Source organism: Lynx rufus, unplaced genomic scaffold (assembly GCF_022079265.1).
Source record: "Lynx rufus isolate CCGP_SWC_20201006 ecotype Redwood Valley unplaced genomic scaffold, mLynRuf1.p SCAF_4, whole genome shotgun sequence".
Taxonomy (NCBI): Eukaryota; Metazoa; Chordata; class Mammalia; order Carnivora; family Felidae; genus Lynx; species Lynx rufus.
In genome coordinates this window covers 155,378,560-155,390,559 of record NW_025814856.1, presented here as the reverse complement: position 1 = coordinate 155,390,559, position 12,000 = coordinate 155,378,560, and the positions used below count along the sequence as shown (strand labels likewise).

Below are 12,000 nucleotides of genomic sequence, written 5' to 3'. Positions count from 1 at the left end.
TCCTGGCATCCAGTGTCCCGTGCGGGGTCTTGTTCCCTTTCCACACCAACCTTGTGAGGCTGGTGTGACAGGCCCAGTTGAGAGCTGAGGAAGCTGAGATCTGGGGGTTAAGTAGTAGTTTGCCCAGGGACCTTTCAGATTTGAGGGACAGAGTCGGAATCTGATCTTTCTGTCTCCAAGTTTGGAGACTCCTCTGTTGGCCTTCATGAGGGAGGACAGGAGGCAGGGGCATGTGGTGACCGAAGGACAGAGGCCATCGGCACTGCCTGGTTGACAGGACACCCCAGCCTCCCCTTCCAGGCTGCGGGCTGTGCCCCGATACCAGCTGAGCCCGCCCGTGTCCTTGCAGGGAGCTACTTTGCCCGCGACGCCGCATATTCCCACCACTACAGCAAATCTGACACCAAGTCCCACACGATGTTCCTGGCCCGGGTGCTGGTCGGGGAGTTCGTCCGAGGCAGCGCCTCCTTCGTCCGCCCCCCGGCCAAGGAAGGCCACGGCAACGTCTTCTATGACAGCTGCGTGAACAGCATGTCCGACCCCTCCATCTTCGTGATCTTCGAGAAGCACCAGATCTACCCTGAGTACATCATCCAGTACACCAGCTCCACCAAGCCCGTGGCGGGGGTCTCCACCCTCTTCTCCTTAGCATCTTTCTTTGGCGGCCGGCAGTGAGCGTGCGGTGATGCTTTTAGTGCCTTTCAGGCTTCTTGTCCTTGGAGTAGCTGTTTGGGAAAGTTTTCTTCTTTTTTTCTTTTAACAGAAAACTTTTTAATGAACTGTTCATTTAACATTGACTTCCTGATGAAGTTACATTCTTAATCTCTCACTGATGATAGTTTTTAGTTTTAAGCCACTTTTGGGCTCATTAGTAAACTAACCAGAAGTGACTGTAGGTGACTGTATTACTTTTTAGTAGTGTGTTAAAATTTTATTATTTACACTCTTTGTTGACTTGGCAGCTGATGGGCACCAGGCACAGAGTTTCTAGATACTATTTTATGGATTGATTTTAGATTTAAGTTGCTTTCTCTGCAGTGAGTGGTTTGGTTTTTCAGGGTCTCAGTGGCATCTCATTTAATTTTTTGTCAGAATGACACAGTAGCCATCGGTACAGGCGGCAGTCACTGTGTCTGTGGCTCTGGCTCTGATCCAGGCAGCTCTTCTCCTGGGCTTCTGGCCTTGGAATGGCCTGTATATCACAGGGTTAGAGCAAGTGGCTACTGTGTGGTGTCACCGCAGTCCTGTCAGTTGCCCTGTGTCCTGGCAGGGTCAGCATCCCTCAGAGGAAGCGCTTTAATCCTGGCAGGTGACATGGTCCCCCCAAGGGCCCCCAGGCTCTACCCACCAACACCCGTTGCCGCATCTCCTGAGTACACTGGACACCCTCCAGATGTGGGTTTTATGTTCCTGTGAGATTGGAATACCTGTGCTGCAAATGTCACAACAGAGTATGGAAATAAAAAATATTTATCTGAGGTGGGCAACAAGCAAAGCTCATTCTTCAGCGTCTATTATCGAGCACCTGCTGGATACAGGCACTTTTCTGGGTGTCTGGATACAACGGAGCCTCCATTACTGGCCTCGGGGGCTGTGTGTGGACTTACCCATGGGGCTGATGAACTTGAGGGTTCAGGGCCCCTCACTTGCTGGGGCTGTCTCCACAATCGTTGCAGGGGTGGGTCCTAACTATGTGGCCACATGGTCATACATCTCAGTTAAATGCGTAAAAATTACATATTTGGATTTTTTTCCTTCTCCAACCCCTATAAATCCCAAGTTCCACAAAACCCAGATTGGCTACTGAGTAGAGTGTGTTGTAGATGTGTGTGTGTGTGGGGGGGGAGGGGTGCATTCTGTGAGTGTCATCCACACACAGCAGGTTATGGGAGTCTCTACCGGGTGCTGGCTGGCTCTGCTCTGGGGGAGGAGGGGCTGACAGGGTGGCTCCGTGTTATGAAGTGGCTGTACCTGTTGGTCTCTGGGTTTAGTCCTCAGCAGTGGGCTTCTCACCTCCCCTACACCTTTCCTACCCATCCCCCCATCTTCCTAGTACAGTGTGTCCACCCCATGTGATGTCTTCACTTCTGCTGCTTTGTCCTCACATTTTCAGTTTAGTTCTTTCCCTCTTTGGAGTAGGGTTAGGGAGTGCTCTGGAACTTTACACAGGTCAGCCAATCAAGACCAGTCATAACTGAATTTTATGACCGGAGGAATGAAACAGCAGTACTCTCTTACCCACCCACAGGGCTGGTCACCTGGTTGTACATGGTGTGATTTTCAGAGCCCCCAAAATATTTCCCCCATGTCCTGACTAATCGTAAGTTTTATTCATTGCTTTTTGATTAAGTCATGGTCCTACTATAGCAGGGGTGTGTTGGAGGTGCAGAAGGGTGTCAGGGAGAACCATTAAATCAGGTGCTTGCCTGCTACATCTTAAATATAAGTGATTCCATGCTCATTAACCACGTGGCTGCTGGGAGCTTAGTAGTGGGTGGCATGGATGGTCTGGGAGTGTGGGTGGGAAGAATGGCTGGAGAACGGTAGGAGGTGATCACACGCTCCAGAATTGGCAAGTGAGCTACGAAGACTCATCAAATCCAGAGGCCCTGGATTTGCTCATCTTTGAGAAAGCAAGCCAGGAAGAACACCTACTTGGATCAGAAATTTGAGAGAAGGATGGGGTCCATCTTGCCAGATTATTGGGATGGGGTGGGCACTGTGATGGAAAGATGTCAAAATGATGGTAATTCTCTTAGTGCAAAAACGTGGTGGGACCCAGGGTGTGTGTGTGTGTGACTGATAGGTCATGAGGACACGGTTGGGATACAGCTAAAGGGTTTTGTGGAAGACCCAGGCAGTGCCATCTCCTACCCCGTTAGCTAGTGTTGCATGTGTATGGTGGGATTTCAGGAGAGCTAGGGATTGTGGGTTGAAACCATGGAAGAGCCGAGTCTAGCAATTCTAGAACATTAGGAAGCTTCCCTGTTCCCCCCCCCCCCCACCCCTGCTGTTTCTAAACATGGTGAGCACCTGGACAGAACAGGTGAGGGAAGCCAATGGAGCTGATGGGCTCCGGTACCAGGCACAGGCTGTGCCCTCAGGAGGAAGCCACGTGCTCAGCTGGGCCCTTCTGCAGGATTGAGGTTACTTGATGGCCAGAGGGGGTCAGGGGTTGGGAGACGGGCAGGGCAGTCTGGGAAGACAGGTTAGATCCCCAGGAATGGGAATGCGTGGCTTTCTCCAGTGAGTCTGAGCCTCAGGGCCAGACATGTCAGAGGGGCTTGATCCCTGAGAGGAGCCGTGGTGGCAGCAAGGTTGCAGAAAGGGCTGTGTGATGGGCTGGCCAGGCAGCACCCAGGGCTGGGACAGTGGTGGGCGACAAAGCTGCCTTCCTATCTCTGGGGAGGCCAGAAAGTGAGAGGAGGGCTCTCTAGGGAAGGACTTTGGGGGAAAGCTTGGGGTCCTTTTGGCTGGAGCAGGAGAAGACCAAACAGCAGAGGCAGGATCCACAGCTATGGATCCGTGGACACCTGTTGTGCCAGCTCTTCTGAAACAGCGTAAGGGTGGTCAGCCTCTGGGTATCCAGGCTTACAGACGCCCGCTCAGAATGTTACCTATGGGGCATTTAGCCCCTTCGTGCTGCGCACGTGTTACATAGCGGAGGGAGCTTTGATCTAGGACAGCTCCCTTGTTTTACAGATGAAGACAATGAGGCACAGGAGGGTGGAAAGACCAGCAGTCATGACCACACACTGCTGGTGGCAGATGTGGGACTCACCCTGCAAGCTCTCTGTTGAATTTTAACTTCTCAGCAACACGACGGTTTTAATAAAGTCACCTCGGTATTGGATTCTTTGATCAAAATGAAGAGAAGTTACGATGCCTTTAGTGCATTTTAGGCTCTATCACTCTTCTGTGCATTAAAACATTATAAAGTTAGTATTAGCTTACCTAGGAAAATCAAAGCAAAAGAAAGCTTTTGAGCCACTTGTCGGAGTTAAGCTTCCGATAAATACAGTTTTTTAAGTTAGACACCATAATGTACGGGAAGTTGGAAAGGCCCACGAGGTGGTGCTGTTAGGGCAGCTCACCGGAGTGTCCCCGTGTCCTCTGCCCTGTAGATTCCTTCCATCCTGAGGCTAGGACTTCCTTCAGAACCCTGAGTTCTCAGTCACGTTGACAAAACTACATTTTTGCCTATTTATCAGCAATCTCTTATTGAGAGGTGGGTCAGCGGTTCCTACACCATCAGCAAAGTTAAAACTAAGTGCAAGAAACATTTATTAAATGTTCAGGAACATTTGGGAAAAGTTATGTAAAGACCTCTTTTATACTTGTATGGTGGGCACCCTTTCAATTGCTTCAGTGATGTTTTCCCCCAAATCTGAATTTCCACATCAAGGTTTCCTTTGCATTTGGGGGGGGGGGTGTCCTCATAAAACTGTCAGCGAGAGACAATCTTGATATAGACGCCATTCTTCGGACCTAGGGCAGATTTGGATTCTAGCTGCAGTGGTACCTAAAATAGAGGAGATTAAGATACTTGTTATAGCTAACCACATCTATAGGAAAGCTTTTTGGAACTGGGCCTGAAGTGGGGTTGTGGAAATTTGAGAGACAGCAGGGCTGAGGGAGCAGAGCAGCCTCCCCAGCACAGCCTGAGACGCCAGCAAAGCTGCCGCTCAGGGAGGCTGGGCGCTGGGGCCCCACCAGCACATGGGTGCCCGGCCCTTTTGTCCATGTTAAAAAAATACTGTAAGTAAGGAGGGTACTCAGTCCCACATTTATCCTCCCAAGAAGTCTGTGTAAGAGGTACTGGTGGCTCACTTTGCAAATGAAGAAATGGAAGTTCAAAGAGGCCAGGTGACATGTCTAAGGTCACGTGCCTGGCAAGTGAAGAGCAAAGTCTCAAACTGTCCCCTCTCCTACTATTCTCACTCCCTGGTGCCCTGCCAGTAGCCAAGCAGCATCCCCTCTTTTCAAGTGGCTTTGGGAGAGTGGCTTCATACCGTTCCCTTCTCATGAGTGCTGTGGCCTAGCCTCACTGCCATTCAGAAAGCTTTCCTTATGTCCAGCTTACAAGGCAGATGGGTGGTGGACTGGGGACTTGGAATAAAAGCCAAAGAATTACTCAAGAAGCAGGTGTCCCCCTGAGCCCCGTGTAAAATGATGGTTCAGTGGCTAAAGGAAAGAAGCATCACTGGGCCTTAGTGCTGGGCCTTGGGTTTTTCAGATGTCTTTGGGGGTTTTAGTTCAGATGGGAGAGAAGTTCTATGACCAAGAAACAAGATGGACTAAACCTGTGCTACCCCACCAGTAGCACATGTGACTGCTGAGCATTAGAAATATGGTTAGTGCAAACGAGGGGCTAAATTTTTAATCTGATTATTAAAATTTAAATAGCCAGATGTGGCTAGCTGCTACTGTATTAACACAGGTATAGACAAAGTGGAAACACTACTGGACTTCAAAAAAGGAGGTTGGCTGGGGCTGGCAAATTCAGGGAGAGCTTCCTGGAGGAACGTGCCCTTTAGGTGGGGCTAGGAGTCGGAGAAGCCTTGTGAGCAGCACTTCTCAGGGGCCACTTCAGGATATAGGGGAATACCCAAGGATTTGGAAGATGGGATTAGGCTGGGAACAGAGGAGTGGGAGAGATGGCATTCTTGGTAGGGAAGAGCAGGTAGAACTCTCGGGGTGGGAATTTGGGGCAGGGAATACAAAGTGGGCTCAGACGAGCTCTCCTTAGAGCTGGTAGGCTCAGGGACTCATGGCTGGTTCTTGGAGCTGGGGAATGCCAGCCATAAGCAGTGTTTTGGGACAATGGTCTGGCTACTGTGCCGTTTGTCAAGATCAAGGGTAAGTGAGAAAAATCCCAAAAGGAAGTCCTGCACACATGGAACTCCTACCTCAGGTAGGGGTCCGCTCTTGTCTCTGTTGGTTTGGCCCTGTGTTCCCAGTTTGCACCTCTCTGTCTAGCCTTGAACCCAGTCTCCCTGTTCGTCAGAGGCAATGAATGCCACTGTTTGAATCTAGAAGTTCTCCATTCATCACTGGGTACTTATTATTTGTTCCCTTATGCACCCCCTGTCCAGCTATGCACAGGGGCTCTGAACAGGCATGGAGGGGCACAGTGTTGTTATGTAGGGAACAGCCAACATGGCAGAGAGGTGGCTCCATGTAGAGGAAGGAGGGAGGCTTGGGGGCGAGCCCAATCTGGTGTGAGCCCCTTTCTTCACTCTCTGGCTAGTCATTCATTTGCTAATATTTGTTCAGTGAAGGTGTGAGTACCTGCCCTGTACCTGCTGCTGGAAGCTCCAGCAATGAATCAGACAGACTTTTGGTTCCTGCCGTCACAGAGCCTGTGGTATATGGTAAACGTAGTATAAGGCCTCAGGCAAGTTACTTAACCTCTCTGAGCTTTATTTTAGCTCCTCATCTGAAGAATGGGGATAATAAAACCTACTCTGGGGGATTACTGGGTTCTCATTGCCGAGGAGAGAAGAGGTACAGCTTCCCTGTACACAGAACGTTCATAGTAATAACAGCTAACACTCGGATGATGTGCCAGGCACTTACCTGAGTGCCTGTACTGGCTCATTTAAGCCTCGCACGGCATGAACAGGGAGGAGGTGTTATTACCAACCCCCTTATACCGATCAAGGCCTCTTGAGGCCAAGAGGGATTAAGGATCGGCCCCGCCATGAGAACTGGAGTGGGCACCCCCTGTGCCCGGGAGAGCGAGCTCACCTGCGTCTCTGGGCAGGACTCGAACCGGAACTCACGCAGGACGTGGAGCAGCGTCAGCTTGATCTCCAGCAGCCCCAGCCGCACCCCGAGGCAGCTCCGGGGGCCCGCCCCGAACGGCAGGTATGTGAAGGGACGTCGGCGCCGCCGGGCCTCTGCCGTGAACCTGCGAGGGCCGCGCAGTCAGGGTAGGTCAGGGTAGGCCGCGGACACCCCGCCTCCCTTCCCCTTCCTCTGCAGCCACTCGGTGTGGCTGAGGGAGCCCTTCATCTGAGGCCACGCTCCTACCAAGTGGGCCTGAACCCCACCGTGCTCAACAGAATTCTGTTTTCACGCGGCCTCCTCCCTCTCTGGAGCAGGTGGCTGCCGATCCCTGAGCTTCAGTCCTACCCTCTCCTGGGTCTGGCAGAGCCGGAGAGGCACTGCTGATGTAAAGGAATCACCTGGAAGGCCCACTTTGCCCTCTCGCCCTCTCCTTAAGAATTAATTGTGCTGTTAACGAGCCTGAAGGCTGTGATTCACGAGGATAAAAGTCTTGAGAAAGCACAGCCCTCCCCTGGGCCTGTGGCACCAAATTTCCCATCAGCCAGCGGAGGGCACCAGCCATCACCAGCTTCCTAAGCAGAATTCCCCAGGGAAGCAGCCCTCCCTGGAGGCCACTACCTGCGAGTTTATCTGTTGGTGCCATTCGGGACAGCTATCTCCCCTGCCCACACTTGCCCTTCTGGTTCAAGTGACACCTGAACCATTGGGTGCTTTCCTAATGGGAGGCCCTTCCGCAGGAATTCTCTCCTACCTGCTACCAAATAGCATTTGCCACATGTGTTCTGTGACAGTAGAGCCAGGTGTCAACTACTGTGTTGTCACAGCTCGATTCTTACTACCTGTGCATTTTTCTGGGCCTAGGAGCCCTTGACCCCCTGCCCCTTTTCAACTAGGATTAATGCACTTTTTTGTTTCCAAAGGTGATGCTGTAAGCCTTACAGCTGCAGTCCAGGGTGCTTGATATTTACTGTATTTCCGAGCCGCTACGCACTCGATGTTATTGATCTAGATGCCACCGCCCACAGGTTCCCAGTGAGGAGGTTGTAGAGTCAGGGCTCCTTTCCACAGAATGTTGTAAGTCCTACAGGTGGAAACAGCCCACCCGGGGCCTCCCCATGGCCAGATCACACAAGGAAGGGCTATGGATTGATTCTGATGCGGAGGGTGTGGACACCTGCTCATTTTAAATCTGGGATCCTTGAAATGAAGTTTAGGCAACGGACCAAATCCGTGTAGGGGGCAGGAGTGGGGATCCAGGTCTACTGTGTTAGCATACCTGGATCTCATGAATTCAGGGAGAAATTTAGTTCATAACTCTTACTTAGGAACAAGCTCCAGTTTTTTAAAAAGGAAATCTATTGTTGCTTACCAGAGCACACCTGAAATACGATCCTGTGTCCTGTTTCCCGGCTTGAAGAAACCGAGGGCCCCCAATTGAAATTGCCTTGTTACTTGCATGCAGGGCTGCTGAAACGCTACATCTCTGGATTCTGTTGGGGGCTTTTAAAAATGGTACCGGTATTTCCTTTGGAAATGATGCCTCACAAATATCTCACTCCCATGACTTTTGACTGGGGACAACTTTACTAAATCGGTGTTTCCCCTTGGCCGCTTCCAAGGGCCTGCCTCTCGTGTCCCTCGGGGGCCCATTTGAAGGGACTGAGCTCACCTCTCAGGGTCGAAGGCCTCGGGGTTTGGCCAGTACTCAGGGTCATGGTGCAGGGCGCCCACCGCCATCTCCACCACGGCGCCTGCCGGGATACGCTGCCCCTGAACCTCACAGTCTCGCGCCGCCTCTCGCGTGAACCTGCGGGGACACACGGGTCAGTCCCCCCCCCCCCCCCGCCTCGATTGCGCAGCCGCAATAAGCAGAACTCGGCGGCGGTGCTCTGGGGCAAACGGAGTCGGAGTCTGAAGTGCGTGGTGAGGCTGGGGGTATAGGGGGTCAAGAGGCCTGGCCCTCTTTCGGGGGTGACCTGGAGGGTTTCCACACACCGCCCCCCCCCCCCGCAACCCCCTCTACTGCCCAGGACCCTGCAATCTCTAGGCTCTTTAGACTCAGTTGGCGCTCACTGAAAATGCATTCATCGATCTCGGTGCATCCATCCATCGAGCCTGAAGAACTTCTCTTAGGCCTGGTTAGGGGAGCACAGGTACCTTTGAAGGGCTTCCTTCTGGGGAGGGGCTTGCAGGGTTACTCCCCTGGCCACGCTTTCCCTCATCTTCCGTTCATGGTCAAGCCTCTTTAAATTGCCCTCGCCCACCGCTTTGCTTTACCTAAAGGAAATTTGGGTTTGAAAATCTGATCTCGGGTCATTGTCTGTGTCACTATGGATAACTTCTACTCGAGGGGAAAACTTTTGGGCAGCTTGTTTACTGTACCAAGTGGCCATGGCACAGTCCCATTTCTTTATATATATGTATTATATATATACTAAAAATTATATATATATACTAAAAATTATATATATACTAAGAATTATAGATATACTAAAATTATATTTATATTCTATTCTATTCTATTCTATTCTATTCTATTCTTTTTGATAGGGGGCGCAAGTGAGTGAGTGAGAGACAGAGGGAGAGAGAAGCAGGGCTCACCCGATGCGGGGCTTGAACTCACAAACCGTGAGATTGTGACCTGAGCCAAAGTCAGATCCTTAACGACTGAGCCACCCAGGCACCATGTATTGTATTTTTAAGGGCTAGACTATAGATTTTTTCATATGAACATAACATTTCTGGAAGAATACCTGAACTTCTATGATTTCTTCTAAGGGATGAGACTGGGGTGGAGGATGGCAGGGGACTAGAGGTGTCAGCTTTCTCTTTGGACCCTTCTGTATTGTTTCGGTTTTTGGTTTTGGTGGTTTTTGTTTTCATTTTAAGTATAAGCATATTATTTTTGTAATATAGATAATTACTTTAAAATTAAAAATAATCTATGCTGGCTTTTACTTCAAATTATAGGACTGGACTTTCCTAAATATCTTAGGGGAGATATAATTGTTATCCTAATTATTATTATATACTCTTCTCACTTCTAAGAGAAATTAAGAGCAATCCGAGGCTCCTTATGGGATTTAACACTCTGTTAAAGCTACCAATGCAATTAATATGTGCTTGGAGCTGGTAGCAAAACACCGGGGCTCAAATCAGAGCAAGAAGGTGGGGGTTTCTGATGTATGCAGCCTCAGTTCTAATGGGTCAAACTAGGCTATACCCTGGCATCCCCTTCTTTGTCGTCTTTACTGGAAATATCTTGGACCTGGATCCAAGACCCCCTCAAAGCCAGGGCTTTCCCTTCTGTATATGGTTGGGCCTCCTGCCGGGCTAGGCCAGGCCACACACAAGGCCAGAAAAATCTGCTGAATTATATTGCATAGAAACCTGGATTCACAGTGATAACACTTCAACAAGAGTTATGTTTTCCACAGGGGCCATTCTGAGATTTGGGGGGAATAATGGTGTGTCAGTGCTTGGGAAAAGCCAAGATGCTTTTTTGAGATTAAAATAATAAAATAAAGTAAAATAACATAGAATTCTCACTGTGCCTGTATTCACCAAATCTATTGCTTGGGCTGAAGCGAATTGGCTTCTTGTCTGGCTGAAAATAATGATGGCTTGCCTCTCTCATTTCTGTTGTTTGATAACAGAAGTCAGCAGGGCTGATACGTTAAAAATTCCAACAGAGTAGGTGGGGAGGAAGGTGAGGCCCAGGAGATCACGGCTTGCCCAGGATTGGAGCAGGATGGAAGCAGATCATTTGACTGGAAGGTCAGTCCTTCTTTCTCTTCACCTCGCACCTTACATGGTGCTCCACTTAGAGTGGTGTGGCTTTTCAGATGTTCTGTCCCACTGATTCTCACCACTCCTGTGGGGCGGGCCGAGCAGACATTGTGTGCCCACTGAACACACAGGAAGCAGAAGCACAGAGCAGTGCAGAATTTACCCAAGATCACACAGCAAACTAAGGGCAGTGATGTGAACCTGTCTTGACTTTCTATCTAAATTTGTTCTGTGATTACGGAGCACTGGCACTGTATGTGACCTTCTGAGGGAATCAGCAAATCTTGTCCTGCCTTCCCGAACCAGCTGCTGGTTCTCTGGAGCAATGCCTTCGCTGGCTTCCTTTTTCACAGTACTGTTTATAAAAAGGTCACTAGGAGAATTGATCAGAGCATTTTGGCATTAAAGAGCCTGTTCACGTTGTCGCTCAACACATCATCTCCACAAGGTCTCGCGTGATGAGTTCTTGATTGGGTTCAGATCCAGGAAATGACGTGTCTTTGGTCATTGATAGACTTTCTTCCCGCTAGAGAACGTGACCGTTCAACTCTGCTGGTTTCTGTCTCGGCCAGGAGCCTCAACAACCGAGCAGGGACCTGACTCCAGTTATCGGCCATCTCTAGGGTCCTGTAAAGGCTTCTTTCCTCTAGACAGCCTTTGTTCTATCACTGAATGTCTTATTTCAAATTTCATTTTAATGTGTATAGCAGATGCCCACAGTTCCCTTGGAAGGAAGCTAGATATAAATCATTAAAAAACGAAGATTGGAGACAGTTTGCTCTGCAGCTCCCAAGGAAATCAGGGAAGGCCCATAGAATCTGGCCCTGGAGTTACTGGCTGTTCCCAGACCAGGGAGACTGAAACCCTGTGTGCTTGAGGACCGTGTGATTTCACTCCTTTCTGTGGAATTCTCTCTCTTTGCTCTGGGTCTGAACACTGCACAGTCGCTACAGTCACACTCTCTGTGATGTTTTTGGTTGGAATATAATTTTGAGATACCTTCAAATCATCCACATTTTCTCTTAAAATGGCAAAAGCTACCTCCAAATGGATTATGTGGTATATTCATTCATAGACATGCAGAGTGGAACTTACAATATATAGGGTTAAATACTTTGTGTTGCTTCTGTTTCTAGAACCTGAAATCTGGCCACTGTTTCCCTCCCTAAGGGTCTGGGGACCCAAGTTAAGATGCTGTGCTCCCTGGAAGGCGTCGCTTAAGGGGAGTTGGAAAGAAGTAGAAGACCAGATTCCTGCTCTCTAGGCACTTACAGGTTGGTGTGAGTGGATGTACTTGGGCAAAATATTGCAGAGGGGTTGAAAAGTATCCAAGAATATAATATGAAGTACAGTCAGCGTGAAAATGCTGGGGGAGGAGAGGCAAATGGCCTGCAGTGGCGAGTCTTGGGTTGGAGTTTG

The 12,000-nt window shown here is 49.7% G+C and overlaps 2 protein-coding genes across 4 annotated transcripts in view; one reads left to right on the top strand and one right to left on the bottom strand.

Moving 5' to 3' along the window:
- Positions 1 to 1,490, top strand: part of PARP12 (poly(ADP-ribose) polymerase family member 12) — a 39,006-nt gene extending 37,516 nt beyond the window's left edge. The window contains exon 12 of the mRNA XM_047096856.1: positions 350 to 1,490. Within this exon, the coding sequence (XP_046952812.1) occupies positions 350 to 675 (326 nt within the window). The 3' untranslated portion in view covers positions 676 to 1,490. The remainder of the gene's footprint in view (positions 1 to 349) is intronic.
- A 2,777-nt stretch (positions 1,491 to 4,267) lies between these two features.
- Positions 4,268 to 12,000, bottom strand: part of TBXAS1 (thromboxane A synthase 1) — a 156,259-nt gene continuing 148,526 nt past the window's right edge. For all 3 annotated transcript variants that reach the window (XM_047096857.1, XM_047096859.1, XM_047096858.1), the window contains 3 exons: positions 8,462 to 8,599; positions 6,751 to 6,913; positions 4,268 to 4,522 (listed from right to left, as the gene is read on the bottom strand). In XM_047096857.1, coding sequence (XP_046952813.1) covers positions 4,448 to 4,522; positions 6,751 to 6,913; positions 8,462 to 8,599 — 376 coding nt within the window. In that variant the 3' untranslated portion in view covers positions 4,268 to 4,447. The remainder of the gene's footprint in view (positions 4,523 to 6,750; positions 6,914 to 8,461; positions 8,600 to 12,000) is intronic.